Genomic DNA, 20,798 nt, shown 5'->3' on the forward strand with positions numbered 1-20,798 from the left:
TATATCCCAATAAACTCTTACAAGGCAAAAACTCACTTATACCGGATTTTTGCTTCTGCCACACTGGGTATTCCCTGAATAAGTACAATACTGAGAAGCTTTACTCAGTCCTGATATGAGACAAATTACGTACAGAACTAGTGTAGTTTTGTCCCAAAAGCATAACTTGTACAGCACTGAGAGAGAACAAGTATGAACAGACATTCAAATCATGTGATCAAGACAGATCAAACACACTACTGTACATGTATGATAAAATGTCAGATGCAAAATGCATCACCTTAGTGTTTGAAATACATGAGACCACACAAGGTATAGGACAAGGATGCCAGTTTCTAAAAATAGTTATTTTTCACAAACAGACAGTGACTCATAATATGATGTGCTGAAGAATGAAAGACTTCAAGTGACTTGGTGCAATGTTATAAACAGGGAAATATGATACAGAAGTGGAAAGCAGAATGGCCTCAGAAAGAACACTAGTTGGTACTGGGAAGGCCTTGATACAGAGCAGATAGCAAGCACAGGTACAGTACAGAAGCAGCAAATGGACCCTGATCCAGTACTTTGGTCTGTCTCCAGCACTACTATGAGTATTAGAAAATATTCCAGCCATAGTGTTATGCAGTGTGTTGTTACAATACCTGGCCCATCAAATACTGCTAGGGGAGAGACAGCGCGGCCTCGGGGTTTAGGCGATGGCATTCGACGAGGTCGTCGTGGGCTGAGTGGACACTTTACTAGTGGCTGGATGGTCTTGCATTCTGAAAAGATCATTGAGATGATCAATATAAAGTACAAACTACTTCATATAATACCATAGCAACATGATTACCATAACAATACTTTGTCCTGACTGTCATAAGGGGTGGTCTTACCACAAATAAAACAGGCCTATACCCCATCAAATAACCATTATTCCTCAGCTACTGGGTCATGGTGCCATTTACAGAGGAGATGCTACACTGCCCTAGGCCACCATACAGTACAACAATACAAAGACAATGAAGGGACTATTTTGACCAGTCTCAAAATCAGGGAAAGAGATGCTGAATTTCACTGAGCTGTTAACAAGAAAGAAAACTGCTCTAACTGACAGCTACAAGGAACGCAGAACATACAACCACAGTAAATGGTGCTAGTCCATGACTTGTTACAGTGCTTCGTTCACTTTTCAAACCAGCCTCCTGCTTTGGCACAGAAATTCAAGTACAGTCAAGTTGCCTAAGGCGCGGCTAATTGGTTCTGGACCGTGCCCGTGCCATAGAAAACCGTGCCATACAAATAACTACTGTAAACATATGGGAAAAATGGAATTTGGTTCTGGACGTTCGCCCAAAGTCCCCCTTTTCACCCCACTTTACACAAGCACACAATCAAGCAATCAGTCAATGCATGTAATACACATAACAATAGGCACAAAAAACCGGAGGGTGATCAGCCTCATGTCTACAGTACTTGGGCAATACCACGCGCTGCAGATCGTGCGAAAAAAGGCTCGGCCAAGTAGACACGGATCAGCTGACCAACCAAAACATTAAAGATGGTGGAGGCTGCCTGGTCCTGCACTGACTGAAGAAGTTTCTTTGATAATGTTTGTATGCTCAAGTGTCAACAAAATTCACATTTATCAGATTAATAACCATTCTTATATATGTGCTCACGATGATGATGGGAGGCATTATACTTCATCTTAGCTCAGAGATAAGTGCTTCGTCACTAACCCGCTCGTATCGGTTTTACGAACAAACCTATAAACTAGTCACAATACCGAAAGAATCTTTAATGTTTCATTACGTAACACAATGAATTTGGTGAAGTTAAACCTCCTCATAAGAGAGAAGGAAGTCCACAGTTGGAGCACTTGTAGTATGGAGCTGAAGTGGTCGCCATCTTCTTTGTTTACAATCAGGAGGGCGCACCGCCAGGGGAATTTGCCTGTACGTTTCAACCCTGGCCTGCCCGCGCCATAAGTAGTTTATGTGTGTGGTTCGTTTTAGGGGGGTCTGGCACCTTGCTGTGTCATAGAAAACTGTGTCATAGAAGTCCACACCATAGGCAACTTGACTGTATATTTAAGTATGGTAAGGGAGTGGCATGGATGGATAAGTATATAATGTGTCTCTTTGGGTGGAAAACTCTTAACATGGGAAACGTGGATTTTAGTTAAACACAAATTTGTTTTTACCCTACTATCAGGGAGTAACAGCAACCATGGAAACATGCTTATACACTATATATTAGCACCCCCAAGGACTGCAAGGCACGAGGATCTTAAGCAGAAGCAGAGGTGAACCATAATTTCTCTCTGCATAACACTTACATGAAACTTCTCCAAAGGATTCATGACAGTGGGAGTTATGCATGGTAATGGGAAACCCCGTTGCTCCTGTCACTCACTGAGCCCAGAATGCCCCCATGCATACATGTACAAAGACACAACTATCTTCCCAGTTACGTCTAAAGAAAATTTACACCTGGTGAAATACAATGAAAACCCCGTCTCTACTAGTATGTGTTTCAAATGGTTCGATTTTTACACTATACAGTATATTGATTAGATTTTGGGAAAATACTTGTGTCTCTGTCTGTACATCAGTCCTTCTGTAGTGTCTGATGGGTCTGTATGCCAAGCCATAGATCCACTGCTTTTGCTGTACTGTACTTCTGCTTTCCTCTTGGCTTGGCTTTGTATCCTTGTCTCCCTCTTGACCAATACAGGTTTCTCCTTCAGGACAATATCTATCTATCTATCTATTGCCAGACACCTTAATCCCATATGGGGTGGCCACAAACAAATTGCCTCCACGTCGCTCTGTCCCCCGCCATTTCACCGCCCTGCTCCCAACTCACACACCCCTCTCTCATATACCTCTCCACTCCATCCCTCCATCTCATCCTTGGCCTCCCCTTCCCTCTCCTCCCCTCCATCTTGCTCACATACACTTTCCTCGTCAGTCTCTCACCCTCCATCCTCTCCACATGGCCAAACCACCTCAGTGTGTTCCTCCTAACGTTTCCTATCACATCCACATCCACACCACAATGCTTCTTTACATCCTCATTTGTCAGCCTGTCTCTCCATGTGACTCCACAGGCTCCTCGTATTAATCCTCCATTTACATGGAATAATTCAGCCAAGGCCCTCTCAGATAATGGACTTTTTCTGATAATGCCATACTACCCCCCAACCCATCTACTGGGGGTATAATTCATACAAAACCCTATACAGGTTTCCCTGTCAATACACAAAATCCTTTTCAATACCAATTTTCTGATGGCCACCTTTATGTATTCATTATACAATTCTTAAACAGCCAATCATATGTTATGTTAATATGATTTTAATGATTAAAAACGTGTTTCTTTTACACATATTCCACCACTGGCCTGTCTCAATGACTTCTTGTTCGGTTACAGGCACTAAGAATTTACCATTACACTAAAATCTCCATAAATTGGAACATTTTAGTTGAGATTACCCTAGAGTTGGAATGGCATATGATATCAGTTGATGAAAATAATATAAATTTTTCAAAAGAACTGTCATAAAAGTCCCGCAAAAAAATCCCGAGTCATAAAATGTCGTCTAATGGAACCCCATATATGATGCATTAGGCTTATCATGTTTTAGCCTGTTAGGGCCCATCATCAGTCTATACTCAGTTTTTTTTATCGACGCAAAGATGCACTTGACAGGCTGGTGATGACTGGCTGAATGCTTCATGTCTGAATAACACTGTATTTAAGATAATAACTAGGTTTCGATTCCCATTACTGGTAATTATTTGAAATACAGCAATGTTATTTGGACATACTGCATTCAGCCAATCATCATCAACCTGCCAAATGAATCTTCGCCTCGATTAAAAAAAAAAAAAGTCTGCCACCACCCACGTCAGTACTCTCATGCACCCACTCCTGTTGTGACTCTGTGTTCTACACTTTTATTCGTAACCAGCATGGCTTCCACAGCTCCCAAATGTTGATCATGTGCCCCCCGAACACCTCTATATCCTACCAAAATGCCCTCCTTATGCTTGGATTACACCCTCTGCAAATATGGTACAATATTTTTTTTTTTTTTTTTTCTGGTTAGTCTGGAGGTCTCACACTTCCCATAAGTCAGTATTTCAATGAAGTCAGAATGGCCTCAGCAACTATTATTGTCCAAGAGGTTTTTCCTGTATTTATTAAAAGTGAGGCCGAGATGTGCAGATGGAAATGAGCAGAGTCAAAAGCAGCGATCTAGCTACGAAAGGTATTACACAAAGGAAACAGGCAGGCACCAACTGCATGCATATTTACATAAGCATATTATTTTCCAAGGGGGAGCTTGAGGCATGTATGCAGCACAAATGTAAGCACCATAAGCCCTTGCAAAAGCTCTGGTGCAGCAACAAAGGCCATAAACCCCATGACAAACTTGATGTGCACCACCTAGGGACAGATTACTCTCTGTGACTGAGGCGGAGCAGAAAGTGGCCTTTGTTTTGATGGAGATTATAGGTGGTGCAAGGATGCTGAGGGATGCGACAAGAAGTGTGAAAAATTTGGTTTCCATGTGCTCTGTCAGTTAACGCAATAAAAAACAGAAAATGCTTTAATCAGAGTTTTTGCTTTGTCTGATACTGGTGTATGTCAAGTAAAGCAGCACTGAACAAACGGGGGATTACTGTACCTTTGCTTAGCTCTGCTCACCTACTGGGTTGTTTGGAGGCTGTGCACTGGGCTCTGCCTTAAATAATATATGATTTACCTTCCTGCAATGTGTTACTCCTTTCACTGTTATTTCAAGTTATACTGTTCTTAATTATCATATATAACATGTGCTTGCTTGTGCCGGCTCCTTGTATTTCAAACCCTGTCTATCAGCTGGAGGCAGATTTCTTGCAAAAAAATTTATATTAAGGGCCTGGAATGACAGCTTTGTTCCTCTTTATATAAAGTATTTAAACAATTTCTCTCATTACCATACAGCCTTGTGGTTTATGTACAGTATGCTGCAGCAGCCGTGGCTCAGTGGGTCAGAACGCTTCACTCTGGCCGAATGGTTGGAAGAGTTGGAGGTTTGAGTCCACCCAGGGGTCATTGGCAGACATCGGTAAGAGCATCTGGTAATAAAGTGCTACACACTCCAAAACCAAAATCCTCTACTCAGGGGCAATGCTTTAGCCTTTATCAAAAAAAAAAAAAAAAAAAAAAAAAAAAAAAAAAAAAAACCTGCAAATGACTATTAATTTGACACTCACAGCAGGGTCAAAATTTCAGCCATCTTCAAAAGTAGTGGAAAAATTCCAATCAAATGTGCCAAACTTGCTCACCAGTGGACAGGCCAATGCATCTGCACATATCAGTGCCCAGCCACCGAGTATGTGAGCATCGAGTGTGAACGACGTGTGCTGAGAATGTGATCTGTACACACCAATCAGCCTCAACCATCATCTAGCAATTATCCTTCATCCATCAATGCCACATTCCTCCATTACCGTACATGGCTTCCCAACCTTTCCATCCAATGCGCTGTTTCCATGTCCGTCCTTACGCAATAGTATTTCCATCAATGGCAGCTGCATTCTGACATTTGTGTAACTGGAGTGAAGCACATGAACTCCTAAAGCTTTACTGGTTTATTAGTAATATGATACGCATTCATTTCAATTTTCCGAACATCACACTATAAATTTACTATCGCTGGGGACTTGGAAGGAGGGGGGGGGGGAGTTACACCCCAAAAGATAAAGGATGGCAGCTGTAAACTCCTGTCTCTGTAAACACACACACACACACACACACAACCTTGCTTTTAGATCTCACTCCATGTAAACAAAGGAAATAAACTCATGAAAATAATTACAATGATTATTTTTCTTGTTCAACGGCCAACAAAAGTCAAAATATCATAGCCAGCAACACCACACCACCACCACCAACACCACACCACCAACACCAACACCACCACCACCAACACCACACCACCACCACCAACACCACACCACCAACACCAACACCACACCACCAACACCAACACCACCACACCAGCTATACCAGTCAGTCTTGTCTTGGCTCTCACCGGGTGTGGCTGCCAGCTGAGGAATCCCTCTGACCCCCATACTCCCACACCACACCTCACACCTGGCTCACACACCTGCCTCTGACACCTGTACATTACACCTGTCTCTTACACCTGTACATTACACGTGGCTCACACACCTGTCTTTTACACCCATACATTACATGTGGCAAACACACCTGCCTCTTACAACTGTACATCACACCTGGCTCACACACCTGCCTCTTACACCTGTACATTACACGTGGCTCACACACCTGTCTTTTACACCCATACATTACATGTGGCAAACACACCTGCCTCTTACACCTGTACATTACACCTGGCTCACACACCTGTACATTACACCTGCCTCTTACACCTGTACATTACACCTTTCTAATTCTTGCCTCCAACACCTGTCTCTAATTTCTCTCTCTCATTCTTGTCACCTCTGTCTGTAACTCCTGTCTTTTAGGCTCGTATTCTCGTCCGTTGAGAAGACTCCCTAACACCTTTTCCTTAGTGGTTTATTTACTTACTACACCGTGCTACTCTCTTTTATAGTTAATATATTTTTGATTTAAAAAAATCATAAAAAACACAAAAGTGATTATTAGCAAACTATATGCAAAAATAATCCGCTAAGGATGAGGTGTTTGGGAGCTTCCGTAACTGACGAGGGTATGTCTCACACCTGTCTCTGGCCTCTGTCTTTTACACCTGCCAACACACACACACACACACACACACACACACACACACACACACACACACACCAGCCTTCCTCCTCTCATATTTCATTCTCTGGCCTTAAGTTCTTAGCATCAGTCCACGATATATTTTTCTCAGTTTAGGATGCACTTAAATGTGTGTGTGTGTGTGTGTGTGTGTGTGTGTGTGTGTGTGTGTGTGTGTGTGTGTGTGTGTGTGTGTGTGTGTGTGTGTGTGTGTGTGTGTGTGTGTGTGTAGAGAGAATAATACAAAATAAACATCCTCAGGCTGGAGGACTTATACACACGACCCCTAAAACATAATTCTTTAACTCTTACCACAATGACGCTTTTTTATCATATACTTTTTTCTTTCTATGGACAAGTGTAAACCCAATCTCACCGTAGTAACTAAAAATACAGAGGATCAGATCAGGTGCGGGTAAGGGGATGGGTTCATTATGATGTGGCAGGGGTAAACCATCTCTACTGTCGCGCGCTGCTGCCGATGTCGCTGGACTGTAATGCGCAGTTGACCCTCGTGCGGTGTGGTACGGTGAGGAGCGATCCCTTCTCCCCTTAGGGGCTGACATACAAGTAAATGTGCGTGGGGATGAGAAATTTGGTGTGTGTCGTCCTGTCTCGGCTACCCCCTTGTGGTAATAAGCTTATGTATATGTCTTTATGTATGGACGAGTTTATACAGTTTAGGAATACTTTTTAAAACTGGAATGGTTATGTGGCTTTCATAATGTCCTCTTCTATACTCCTTTTCCTTTAACTTGGCCCAAGTTTTTTCTCCTTCAGCTTCTTTCACGTAGCTTAATGGTAGACTAAAACAATGCTGTGGCTATGCATCCTCTATGTTACACTTCTTCATGACTAGCATTATATTCTAGCGCTAACCTATTGACAGAACTGAGTGTTGAAGATAGCGAGATGGCAATTTTAGGCCAGGTTAGAGAAGAAAGAGTATAGCTGTCCTATCACATGGGGAAGGGATGTTTTAGTAACACTCTTCCGTTGTAGCATATCACTCTACTTTTCCTGCTCTCTCTCTCTCTCTCTCACTAAGGATTTTAAAAGGTCATCGTTGTGAACGGGCTAAAATATGGTAAACGTTGCAAAGGCTAGAGAATGACATCAGAGGAGGAAGGGTGTGTGTGTGTGTGTGTGTGTGTGTGTGTGTGTGTGTGTGTGTGTGTGTGTGTGTGTGTGTGTGTGTGTGTGTGTGTGCTAAACTTATCTGATTTTTTTTCATAGCCTGACAGTTGCCAAGAATACACTATGATACTTCTTCTTATTAATCCTCCCACAGACAGGACATGCTCTGTATTCTACTCCTACTGACACCATTTGTTTATCCAGTTGAAAGTGAATATTAACCATTACCCTTCTCACTCTAGGGACAACTCTTGCAAACCGGTAAACACCATATGATACTATCTGGCTGAGAGAGAGCTAGAAACGTGAGTGTTAAAGAGGTTAACACATGATCAATTCAGCATAATCTTCAAAACACAACACTGCTGAAATATTTGAATCTCAGAGGCAAGGTTTAACTCCTCTGACACACGAGGCACACTATTTTATATTTCATGAGAGACTGACGAGGAGTATATGTAAGTGAGGTGGAGGGGGGAAAGGAAGAGGGAGGCCAAGGATGAGATGGAGGGATGGAGTGGAGAGGTATATGAGAGTGGGGTGTGTGGGCTGGGAGCAGGGCAGTGAAATGGCGGGGGACAGGGCGACATGGAGGCGATTTGTTTGTGGCCACCCTTTACGGGATTAAGGCGTCTGGCAATAGATAGACAGACATAGATTTGCTTCTCCATGCCCCAGTGAAAAGTGCATCCTATCTTGCGGGGCAGAGAATATTAACCATCAATAAATCAATTTCTTTCGTAACTGACACTTATATTAATTCTGATAGTTAAATGACTGGTTGGTGTTTGAGGGAAGACAAACTTGTATGGGGGAGAGATGACTGAATCGGCGGAGATGTGGCCTGCAGTTCTAACAGACCCAGGTTCGAATCTCAGCTGTGGCAGGGAACAGTTTAAGGATCTGAATTTCTTAAAAGGCAGACTTTACTGATCTACCAGAAGGCCCGCCGACATGTAAAAATACCCCCGCTAATACCAATACACCAGTCCTGTATGAGACAGCCCTAGCATGTATTCAATATGGACGGTGGGTGTTAGCGCCGAAGTGGTGACATGTAGAGGAGTATGGTGTGTAGGAGGATTACTGGGTGTTGGGAATAGCCTGATACCTATGCCCAGAGATGGACACACACACACACACACACACACACACACACACACACACACACACACACACACGCACATACACAAAATCTTGTACACAATTTAAATCTAGTAGTGTGTTAAGAAATGAAAGAGTATGTGAGAGAGGGGGGTGTGAGCTGGGAGCAGGACAGTGAAATAGCAGGGGACAGGACAACTTTGAGGCGATTTGTTTGTGGCCACCCCTTACGGGATTAAGGCGTTTGGCAATGGAGAGAGAGAGTGTTAAAATTAGTTGTATAACACAAACGGTAAAACACTCTTACACACAAATTTTGTACTGTGTTTGGTTGCTGTATAAGACAAACGTTTACAGAATCTTACACACAAACATAGTAGTGTGTTCAGTAGCTTTTTTTTTTATGCAAGGAAGAAGGAACCAAAGGCCAGCAGCCCGCACACCGTTCCTTCCAAGAAAAAAAAACAAAAACAATACAAAAGAGACACAACTTCAAGATCCGTTCCTTTCGAGATGCCTGGACACACTGCGTTTGAAAGACTGGAGATCATAGGAAGTAGGAAATACAGACAGAGGGAGACAGTTCCTGAGCTGTATAAGGGGAGACAAACGTTTATACCATCTCATACACAAGTTAAATCTAGTAAGGCGCTTGGGAGCTGTATAAGACAAAAGTTTATACAAGAGATCCTATACGCAACTTTAGAGGAGTGTTTGGTGCCTGTGTTAAGTAGACACAAACGTTTATACCAGCAATCTTATACGTAAATATAGAAGGGTGTTTGGTGGCTGTTATTTTTTTTTTTTTAATGCAAGGAAGAAAACCACAGGCCAGGAGCCCGCAAACCGTTCCAAGAAAAACAAAAACAATACAAAAGAGAGCCAAATTCAAGATCCGTTCCTTTCGAGATGCCTGGACACATTGCGTTTGAAAGACCGGAGATCATAGGAAGTAGGAAATACAGACAGAGGGAGACAGTTCCAGAGCTGACCTGTTGCATAAATGAAAGACTGGGAGTAACGGTTAACTATTGCATTAGAGAGTTGAAGAGAAAAGGGATCAGAGTTTGTTGCTAGACGGGTGCTACGCGCCCGTCGTAGAGGTGGAGGGATGCAAGCAGACAGTTCAGAGGAGCAGTGACCATTGAAGTAGCGATAGAAAAGAGATAAAGATGCAACAGTGCGGCGAAGAGACAGAGGTAGATACAAAGCAGTAGTTGATACAAGCGTTTAAACAAGCCATGTCATACTGTACGTAACTAAATCTTGTGAGTGGTTTATACATACGGTCCCTAACGCACTGATGTAAACAACAGGGTGTGCCCCTCTAGTCTCACTGAGCCAGCCCACGCTCTGAGCAACTTGTCAACACGCACGCACCTACGCACAGACACTCACACATGCACGCACGCAAGCTCACACATGCACACACACATGCTCATAAATCCACGCACATACGCACACACGCTCACACATGAACATATCTAAGCACACACATTCACACATGTACGCACCTAAGCTCATAAATGCACGCACATACGCTCAAACATGCACGCACCCAAGCACACGCGATCACACATGCACCCACGCACGCTCACAAATGAACGCACATACGCATACTATGCTCACACTTGTATTCACACTGTACTTAGCATGTACGGAAGCACCCACGCGCGCTAAAACAAACATTCTCTCTTTCTGTGTGTGTGTGTGTGTGTGTGTGTGTGTGTGTGTGTGTGTGTGTGTGTGTGTGTGTTTCCTGGCAAGTACGTAGTTTGTTTCTTAATTCCTTGTGGGTCAGAATTACCGACACTTGGCCTAAAATTATCATGTCTCCATTTTGAATGCTGGGTAACAACAGAGTAACACTATACTGTGGTGCTTGTCACGAAGAAGTGCTATGGAAAGGATGTCAGGCCCTAGTCTTGCCTTTCTCTGCCACTGAACTACATAAGGTACAAAAGGACGAAATTCTGGGCCAAGTTAAGGTGAAAGGACGATGGCAATAACAAAACAAAGACCGGTATTTTTGACATGTAAGGAAGCTCCCTAACACCTTTTCCTAAGTGATTTATTTGGTCTATTATATCTTACTATCCTCTTCTGTGTTACGTAAATCCTTCCAATGTCGCCATACTGTGCATAAAAAGCGTACAAATGGATACCATTCACATAAAAAAAATGAATCGCTAAGGAAGACGTATTAGGGAGCTTCCTTACCAGACGAGAGTACGAGCCTGTATCTCAATGGCCCATATTCTAGTCAGCTAAAGAAGCTCCCTAACACCTTTTCCTAAGCGATTTATTTGGTCTATTACACCTTCCTATTCTCTTCTGTGTTACATAAATCCTTCCATTATCTTCATACTATACACAGATAACATACAAAAGGATATTAACCACTCATATCCAAAAAATAAATCGCTAAGGAAGAGGTGTTAGGGAACTTTCTTACCCGATGAGAATACGCTTGTCTTGGGTCTCTTTTTCCTGAGAGAGAGAGAGAGAGAGAGAGAGAGAGAGAGAGAGAGAGATTCACCCAACGCCTTCACTCATCTCTATACTCTTTTTACTGTAACTTGGCCTAAAATTACCCCTCGTCTATCAGACAATAAGTCGCTAAGGAAGAGGTGTTAGGGAGCTTCCTTACCCGATGACAATACAGACCAAGAAGACCAAGACCAACCCAGACCCACCCCGGACCCACCATCCCAGACCCACCCCAGATCCACCCAGACCTACCCAGACCCATCCAGACCCGCCCAGACCCACCCAGACGCACCCTAGACCCACCCGAACCCTCCAAATCCGCCCACACCCACCCAGACCCACCCAGCCATAAATACACGCCTCTACTGCCATTACAGGGCGTCTTGGGGTGTAGTGGGTTGAAAGAGCCTGCCCGAGAGAGGGGTATGCCGAGGCGTATACCCCATCTTAGTATATCTATCTTAGTATCTATCATATATCTGTCTTATATCTATCTATTTATCTATCTTATCCATCTCATATCTATCTATATATCTATCTTATCCATCTTACATCTAATATCTTCTTATATCTATCTATACATCTATCTTAGTATCTTACATCTATCTATACATCTTAGTATATCTATCTATCTTACTATATATATATCTATCTTAGTATACCTTTGCTGACACCCTCGTTCACCTGTTGCCTAGATGCGCTTATTAATGTAGAATAATAATAATAATAACGATCATCATCATCATCATCATCCGGACCTCCTTTCCCACCCTAAGGCAGGGGGAGGAGTAGCAATGTCCAGACAGCCCAAGTCTGCCCGAACCAATGGGCCACACTTCTATTCACTCATCACTCAAGCCCCCGGAATCCTGGCTCTATTGGATACGCCAAAAACATTCACCACGTTCTGTAGCTTCACATAAAGGTATCTGGTAGAGTCAGTCCGGACGCTGCCACGTTAAAAAGGGATGCCAAATCCCTGATCATGCACTTCTCACAACATTCATCCAGCCAGCTCGATCTCTTGTCAGTCCCCTAGCCTCACCGACTTCCATACCTCTCTCCCCCACACACTCATCCACCATATCCCTCCACCTTCTCCTTGGCCTACCTCGCCTCCTCTATCTTAGCGTATCTTAACTGACACCCTCGTTGAACTGTTGCCTAGATGCGCTTATTAACGTAGAATAATACTGCTTTTATTTAATGTGTTCTGTACTTAATATCCATACCCAAGTCCTGTAGTATATTTATATTACTCTGGATATCTTACACACCACAGCTACAACGTTCAACAAGAAGTAACTCGTCAAGATATGTTCATCTACAGGTATGTACTGTAGGTAACTGTAAACTGCATTATATTTACATATTCTGGAAGATTCATACGGTCTGTTTCCCTCCCCCTTTATTTACATCATTTTACTTTCTATTTAGCTCCACCAGTTTTGCTGATTATGTAACTGTGAAGCATTTCAGGACATATACAAGTATATACCACGTTATGTTTTAAGCGCAATTATTTCATGGTAATTTGTATCTTAGTAAATACGTAACATATAGCAATAAATGTTTGAATTGTGCGTGTATATATATATATACGGAACACACACACACACAGGAGAACGAGTCATTCACATCAGTCACCGTATTCACTGCGAAACGACCATTTACACCAGTCTGATGGCACTGTCATACATGTTCAAATCGCTGCACCACACTAGGGGTATAACAGCGGCGCCTGGCGACACAGTTTGGGAATCACTGAACCACACCCCCTCTCCGGATGGGATGCTCAACGCCTCTAACTACAAGACGTCAGTTTATTGCCAGACGCCTTAATCCCCTAGGGGTGGCCACAAACAAATCGCCTCCATGTCGCCCTATCCCCGGCCATTTTACTACCCTGCTCCCAGCTCACACTCCCCCTTTCTCATACTGTATACCTCTCCACTCCATCCCTCCATCTCATCCTTGGCCTCCCCCTCCCTCTCCCCCCCTCCACCTCACATACACTCTCCTCGTCAGTGTCTCACTCTCCCCATGGCCAAACCACCTCAGTGTTCCTCCTAACCCTACCGCAAGACATACAACATTACAAATAAAGTTGCTCTACATTACCTTCCGAATCCAAGTCAAAGTCATCGTGAGAGAGTTTTTCGGGTCCGTAGGCGATGAATATGTCGTCGTCGTAGAAGAAATCCCGTAGACACGACACCTGGCGGGGCAAAGACAGGTTAATTATCTACCTTTACCTGGACATGTGGAGATGATGGAGAGTGAGAGACTGACGAGGAGTGTATATGAGTGAGGTGGAGGGGGGGTGAGGGAGGGGGAGGCTAAGGATGAGATGGAGGCGTGGAGTGGAAAGGAATATGAGAGGGGGGGGGTGAGCCGGGAGCAGGGTAGTGAAATGGCGTGGGACAGGGGGACATGGAGGCGATTTGTTTGTGGCCACCCCTTACGGGATTGGGACGTCTGACAATAGACAGATAGATAGATAATTGGCACAGTTAATTATCTACCTTTATTTGGGAGGCAGAGAAGTGACTGTGTTTATATGCACGTTGTTTATACTGGATAGACATACTGCATCAAGTGGGTTAGTCCTCTCTCTCTCTCTCTCTCTCTCTCTCTCTCTCTCTCTCTCTCTCTCTCTCACACACACACACACACACACACACACACACACACACACACATATATTCCATCTCCCTTTATACGTACCCTCTCTCTCTCTCTCTCTCTCTCTCTCTCTCTCACACACACACACACACACACACACACACATATATATTCCATCTTCCTTTATAGGTACCCCCCCCTCTCTCTCTCTCTCTCTCTCTCTCTCTCTCTCTCTCTCTCTTCCGGACACACATACACCTGTTACGTGACTCATCCAGCTTTTTACACTTGAACTAAATCTCTCTCTCTCTCTCTCTCTCTCTCTCTCTCTCTCTCTCTCTCTCTCTCTCTCTCTCTCTCTCTTTCCCAGACACACATACACCTGTTACGTGAGTCATCCAACTTTTTACACACGAACTACCTCTGTCTCTGTCTCTGTCTCTCTCTCTCTCTCTCTCTGTCTGCAGGAGAAGGGTAAGGTGAAGTGGGTGAAATAAGTCCTGTATGCATAATCATCATCATCGTCATCGTCATCATCGTCTATAATAATAACAATAACAATCATCATCATCTATAATACCGTAATAATAATCATCAGCATCTATAATAATAATAATCATAATCATGATCCGTTTATTTCATGCCTGGACACACTGCGTTGGAAAGACTGGAGGTCACAGGCAACAGAAAATAGACAGAAACAAGTGTTCCTGGGCCCTTCGGGCCCCTCGCACTTGCTCCTGCGGAGGGCTCTCGCGCTGCTATAACATACTGTATTTCAGTTCAACCTCTGGGTATAAAATTCTACGGAGATCCTATGCCGGGCTTCGGGAGCGGTGTTTTTTGGTCAAAATGTGATCGCTCATTAAATATTGTAAAAGTTTTTCAATCGTGATGGGACCAAGTTTTTTCACGTCAGCTAATTTTTTGCGATTTTGTGCCAATTTTGGTGCGATCTGAATGTGTAGTTTCGGCTGCCCAAAACACACACACACACACACACACACACACACACACACACACACACACACACACACACACACAAAGAAGAAAAAACGAAGCAGTGATAATTCGCCACAAATGGAGCACACACACACACACACACACACTCTCTCTCTCTCTCTCTCTCTCTCTCTCTCTCTCTCTCTCACACACACACACACACACATGCACATGTAACTCTCGATTCTTGTAGTAGGAGTTAAAGATGAATACAGGGAGTTGATCTTGATTTATTATCTTCAGAGAAAAGCTTAAGTTGAGCAGTGTATGTATTACAGAGACTGAATATACTAAGTAAGTCTAGTTGGACCCCTCTTCTTGTTCACTCTCTCCACTACCTGTCGGTTCTATAGGTAGCCTCCTTCTGAGCTCTGCTTCCTAAATTCTGGTGTAGCAGGGGTCATGTCACGTGTGTTACACTGTTGTTGGAATGTTCTAGAAACCTGTGTGTGAGTATGTGTGTATGTGTGTGTATATAGGCATTGTTCGTATGCTGTCTCGCTGACACACTACCTATATCATCCCCTGACTTGCTGCTTCCAGTGTATTGTCAACATTTCCTCAGTTACACTTGTAAGATCATTTCCCGTTCCCAGGCTTGCCTGGAGCTTTGTCTATCTATCTATCATGTTTTCTATAATTAATTGTATTTATAATATGGAGTCCTAACACACACACACACACACAAAGAAGAAAAAACGAAGCAGTGATAATTCGCCACATATGGAGCACACACACTCTCTCTCTCTCTCTCTCTCTCTCTCTCTCTCTCTCTCTCTCTCTCTCTCTCACACACACACACACACACACACACACACACACACACGCTATTCCTGATAAAACACGTTCCCATCCTTTACACCGCAATACTTAAATTTAAAATATATACTCAGTAAAAAGAGGTGTGTGTGTGTGTGTGTGTGTGTGTGTGTGTGTGTGTGTGTGTGTGTGTGTGTGTGTGTGTGTGTGTGTGTGTGAGAGAGAGAGAGAGAGAGAGAGAGAGAGAGAGAGAGAGAGAGAGAGAGAGAGAGAGAGAGAGAGAGAGAGAGAGGTAAATTGTAAATCTGAGGCCCGTATTCCCGTGGGTTAAGGAGGCTCCCTAACACCTCTTCCTTAGCGATTTATATTTGGATATGGCTGGTTAATACCCCTTATATGCTCTCCCATCTTATCCCTCCAGCTCATTCACGGTCTCCCTCTCCTCCTCCTCCCAACCACCACACACTTACATACTCTCCTCGTCAGTCTTTCACAGGCCACCACTTAAATGCTTCTTAGTATCTGCTGAAGAGTCGAGAGAGGCAGACTGCATTCCACGAAATTACGAAAGTGCTTTTAAGAGAGACTGACGAGGAGAGTGGACGAGGAGGAGGGAGGGGGAGGCCGAGGATGAGATGGAGGGATGGAGTGGAGAGGTGTATGAGAGAGGGGTGTGAGCTGGGAGCAGGGCAGTGAAATGGCGGGGGACAGGGCGACATGGAGGCGATTTGTTTATCGCCCTGTCCAACGCCATTTCACTGCCCTCCCCCCCAGCTCACACCCCTCTCTCTCATATACCTCTCCACTCCATCCCTCCATCTCATCCTTGGCCTCCCTCTCCCCTCCCACAGCTCACTCACATACACTCTTCTCGTTAGTCTCTCACGCTCCATTCTCTATGAGGGCAGGAAGACTAGAACGGAAAAAAAAAAAATCTACTCTCTTCACTAAAACCTGGCCTAAAATCGCCCTCTATTTGAATGCTGAGTTGTAAGGAGACATTAGCACGAAAATACGATGCTAGTCACGAAGAAGTGCTATTGGGAAGGATGTAGGAGCTGTAGCACGTTCTGGATGATGAGTTGTAGCACTGAATCAGCACTAACGTATGATGCTAGTCACGAAGAAGTGCCATGGGAAGGGTGTAGGGCTGTGGTACTGTCTTTTTCTGCCACTGAGCTACGTGAAATAAGCTGCGAAAGGACGAAAATCTGGGCCAAGTTAAGGTGAAAGGAGTAGAGGGGAAAAAGGGAGTGTGTAGAGGGGAGAAAGGGAGTGTGTAGAGGGGGAAAAGGGAGTGTGTAGAGGGGAGAAAGGGAGTGTGTAGAGGGGAAAAAGGGAGTGTGTAGAGGGGAAAAAGGGAGTGTGTAGAGGGGGAAAAGGGAGTTTGTAGAGGAGAAAAAGGGAGTTTGTAGAGGAGAAAAAGGGAGTGTGTAGAGGGGAAAAAGGGAGTGTGTAGAGGGGGAAAGGGAGTGTGTAGAGGGGGAAAGGGAGTGTGTAGAGGGGAAAAAGGGAGTTTGTAGAGGAGAAAAAGGGAGTGTGTAGAGGAGAAAAAGGGAGTTTGTAGAGGAGAAAAAGGGAGTGTGTAGAGGAGAAAAAGGAAGTGTGTAGAGGGGAAAAAAAGGGAGTTTACAGAGGGGAAAAAGGAAGAATACAAAGGGAGAATATACTGTAAAGGGAGAATACAAGGGGAGAATACAAAGGGAGAATATACTGTAAAGAAAGAATACAAAGGAAGAATAACAATGGAAGAATACAAAGCGAGAATAAACTGTAAAGGGAGAATACAAAGGGAGAATAACAAAGGAAGAATACAAAGCGAGAATATACTGTAAAGGGAGAATACAAAGGGAGAATAACAAAGGAAGAATACCAAGGGAGAATACAAATGAAGAATTCAAAAGGAGAAAACAAAGGAATAATACAAAGGGAGAATACAGAGGAAGAATACAAAGGGAGAATAACAAAGGGGTAATACAAAAGGAGAATACAAAGGGAGGGTGGGGGTGGTGAGTGAGGCGCCAGGGAAGGGTTAAGGGGGGTCAAGGGGGCGCCATTACAGGGTTAAGAGGCACCCTTATCCACGGTGAAGCGCCCTAACACCTTTTCCTAAGCGATTTATTTTATTAACCCTATCCTCACCTGTGTCTCTAAAACCACCATACCTAAGGAAGCTCCCTAATACCTCTTCCTAAGCGATTTATTTTGCTTATTAACCCTATCCACATCTGCGTCTCAAAAACCACCATACTTAAGGAAGCTCCCTAACACCTCTTCCTAAGCGATTTATTTTGCTTATAACTCCATACTATCCTCATCTGTATCATTAAAGTCACGCAAAAACCACTATACTCGTACCTAAGGAGGCTCCCGAATACCTCTTCCTTAGCGATTTATTTTGCTTATTATTCCTATCCTCATCTGTCACTTGTCACCCTAAGGAAGCTCCGTAACACCTTCTCCTATGCGATTTATTTTGCTTATTACTCCTATATTTATCAGTGTTATTTGTCACCATAAGGAAGTTTCCTAACACCACTTCCTAAGCGATTTATTTTGCTTATTACTCCTATCCTCATCTGTGTCATGTCACCCTAAAATCACAGTACTTAAGAAAGCTCCCTAACACCTCTTCCAACTCGATTTATTTTGCTCGTTAACCCTTACATGGACAGGGCGACAGGGAGGCGATTTGTTTGTGGCCACTCCTTACGAGATTAAGGCGTCTGGCAATAGATAGATAGATAGAACGCTTACTATCTTTATCTGTGTCATCTGTCACTCTAAAATCACTGTACATACGGGAGTTCCCTAACACCTCTTCCTAGGCGATTCATTTTCATTAGCGCAGTACCTCTTCCTATCCTCATATGATCCATAAGTCACCTTAAAACCACTACTAAAGCTCCCTAACACCTCCTCGTAGGCGATTATTTCATTTGTATTACGTGTTCGACTCAGGGCAAAGGTTTCACGGCCTATCCCCAAGTCCCAGTAGTCCTCCTTGGGGCCCAGTAGTCCTCCTACATCTCCACATGTCACCACTTCGGCGCTAACACCCACCGTCCATACTGAATACATGCTAGGGCTGTCTCATACAGGACTGGTGTACTGGTATTAGCGGGGGTACTTTTATGACATGTCGGCGGGTCAGGTAGATCAGGAAAGTCTGTTGTTATGAAATTCAAATCCTTAAACTGTTCCCTGCCCCAGCCGGGATTCGAACCTGGGTCCATTACGACTGCAGACCGCCTCTCTACCGATTCAGCCACAGCCACCCACAAATTTTGCTTCTACCCCTATCCTCATCTGTTTCACCTGTCACCCTAAGACCACCATACTTAAGGAAGCTCCATAACACCTCTTCCTAAGCGATTTATTTTGCTTACTACAGCTTATTGTCCTATTCTGTGTTACCTAAATCCTTCAAACATCGCTATACTCTGCATAAATGATGTACAAAAGGATAGAAACTAGCCATAATCTAAAAATAAATCGCTAAGGAAGAGGTGTTTGGGAAGTGAGGTGGATGTTGGTGAGGTGGGAGAGGACGTGAAAGGAGCGAGGGAGGAGACGGAGGCGCGGCAGGGAAGGAGAGGGGGAGGGAGGGAGGAAGGAGAGGGGGAGGAAGGGAGGAAGGAGAGGGGGAGGGAGGGAGGAAGGAGAGGGGGAGGGAGGGAGGGAGGAGAGGGGGAGGGAGGGAGGGAGGAAGGAGAGGGGGAGGGAGGGAGGAAGGGAGGGGGAGGGAGGGAGGAATGACAGAAGGTAGAAGAAGAAGGGAGAGAGAGAAAGAGATGGAAAGGGAGGAAGAGGAGAGAGAGAGAGAGAGAGAGAGAGAGAGAGAGAGGAGTGACTCAGCCTCACCCTCAAGCCACTCTCCCCTCGCCACATGACCCCCCCCTTTCTCTCTCTCTCTCTCTCTCTCTCTCTCTCTCTCTCTCTCCTAACACACCAACCATGTCACCTGCCTCTCTCTCTCTCTCTCACTCACTCCTTGCTAACACACCAATCATGTCACCAGCCTCTCTCTCTCTCTCTCTCTCTCACTCCTTGCTAACACACCAATCATGTCACCAACCTCTCTCTCTCTCTCTCTCTCTCTCTCTCTCTCAGCACCATGACACTGAACACAAAGAGTAGTACCTTCAACACAATCTGCGTAACACCTTTGTCTGACCGATTCATTTAGCCCAATCCACCTTAACTTCCTCTTCTATTTATATATCTCTCTCTATTGCCAGATGCCTTAATCCCGTAAGGGGTGGCCACAAACAAATCGCCTCCATGTCGCCCCGTCCCCCGCCATTTCGCTGCCCTCCCCCCAGCTCACACCCCCCTCTCTCATATGCCTCTCCACTCCATCCCTCCATCTCATCCTTGGCCTCCCCCTCCCTCTCCTCCCCTCCACCTTACTCACATACACTCTCCTCGTCAGTCTCTCACTCTCCATCCTCTCAACATGGCCAAAAAACATAAAAACGGATATTAACCAACCATATCCGAATTCTCGCTCGTTGAGGAAGCTCCCAAACACCTTTTCCTAAGCGATTTATTTTGCTTGTTACACCTTACTCTCTTGTGTTATACAAATCCTTCTGACATTGTGATACTCTGCATAAAGAACGTACAAAAGGTTATTAACCAACCATATCCGAATTCTCGTTGGTTGAGGAAGCTCCTTAACACCTTCTCCAAAGCGATTTGTTTTGCTTATTCTTTCTCTCCTGTGTTATATAAACCTGTGAAGGATTGTGGATATAGGAAAAAGGAAATGAAAGGCTGGTGAAAGAGAATGAAAGGATGAGATGGGGGGATGGAGTGGAGGTATATGAGAGAGGGAGGGTGTAAGTTGGGGGGAGGGCAGCGAAATAGCAGGGGACACGGCGACA

At 44.3% G+C, this 20,798-nt stretch overlaps 1 protein-coding gene across 3 annotated transcripts in view; it reads right to left on the minus strand.

The window, feature by feature from the left end:
* The window catches only part of LOC145396108 (serine/threonine-protein kinase DCLK1-like), a 276,644-nt gene that overhangs the window by 90,431 nt on the left and 165,415 nt on the right, over positions 1–20,798 (minus strand). For all 3 annotated transcript variants that reach the window (XM_080269582.1, XM_080269581.1, XM_080269583.1), the window contains exons 3-4: positions 13,645–13,741; positions 645–764 (exon numbers count right to left, since the gene is read on the minus strand). In XM_080269582.1, coding sequence (XP_080125708.1) covers positions 645–764; positions 13,645–13,741 — 217 coding nt within the window. The remainder of the gene's footprint in view (positions 1–644; positions 765–13,644; positions 13,742–20,798) is intronic.

Source organism: Coenobita brevimanus, chromosome 34 (genome assembly GCF_032717465.1).
Source record: "Coenobita brevimanus isolate Jiangsu-jjx chromosome 34, ASM3271746v2, whole genome shotgun sequence".
NCBI lineage: Eukaryota > Metazoa > Arthropoda > Malacostraca > Decapoda > Coenobitidae > Coenobita > Coenobita brevimanus.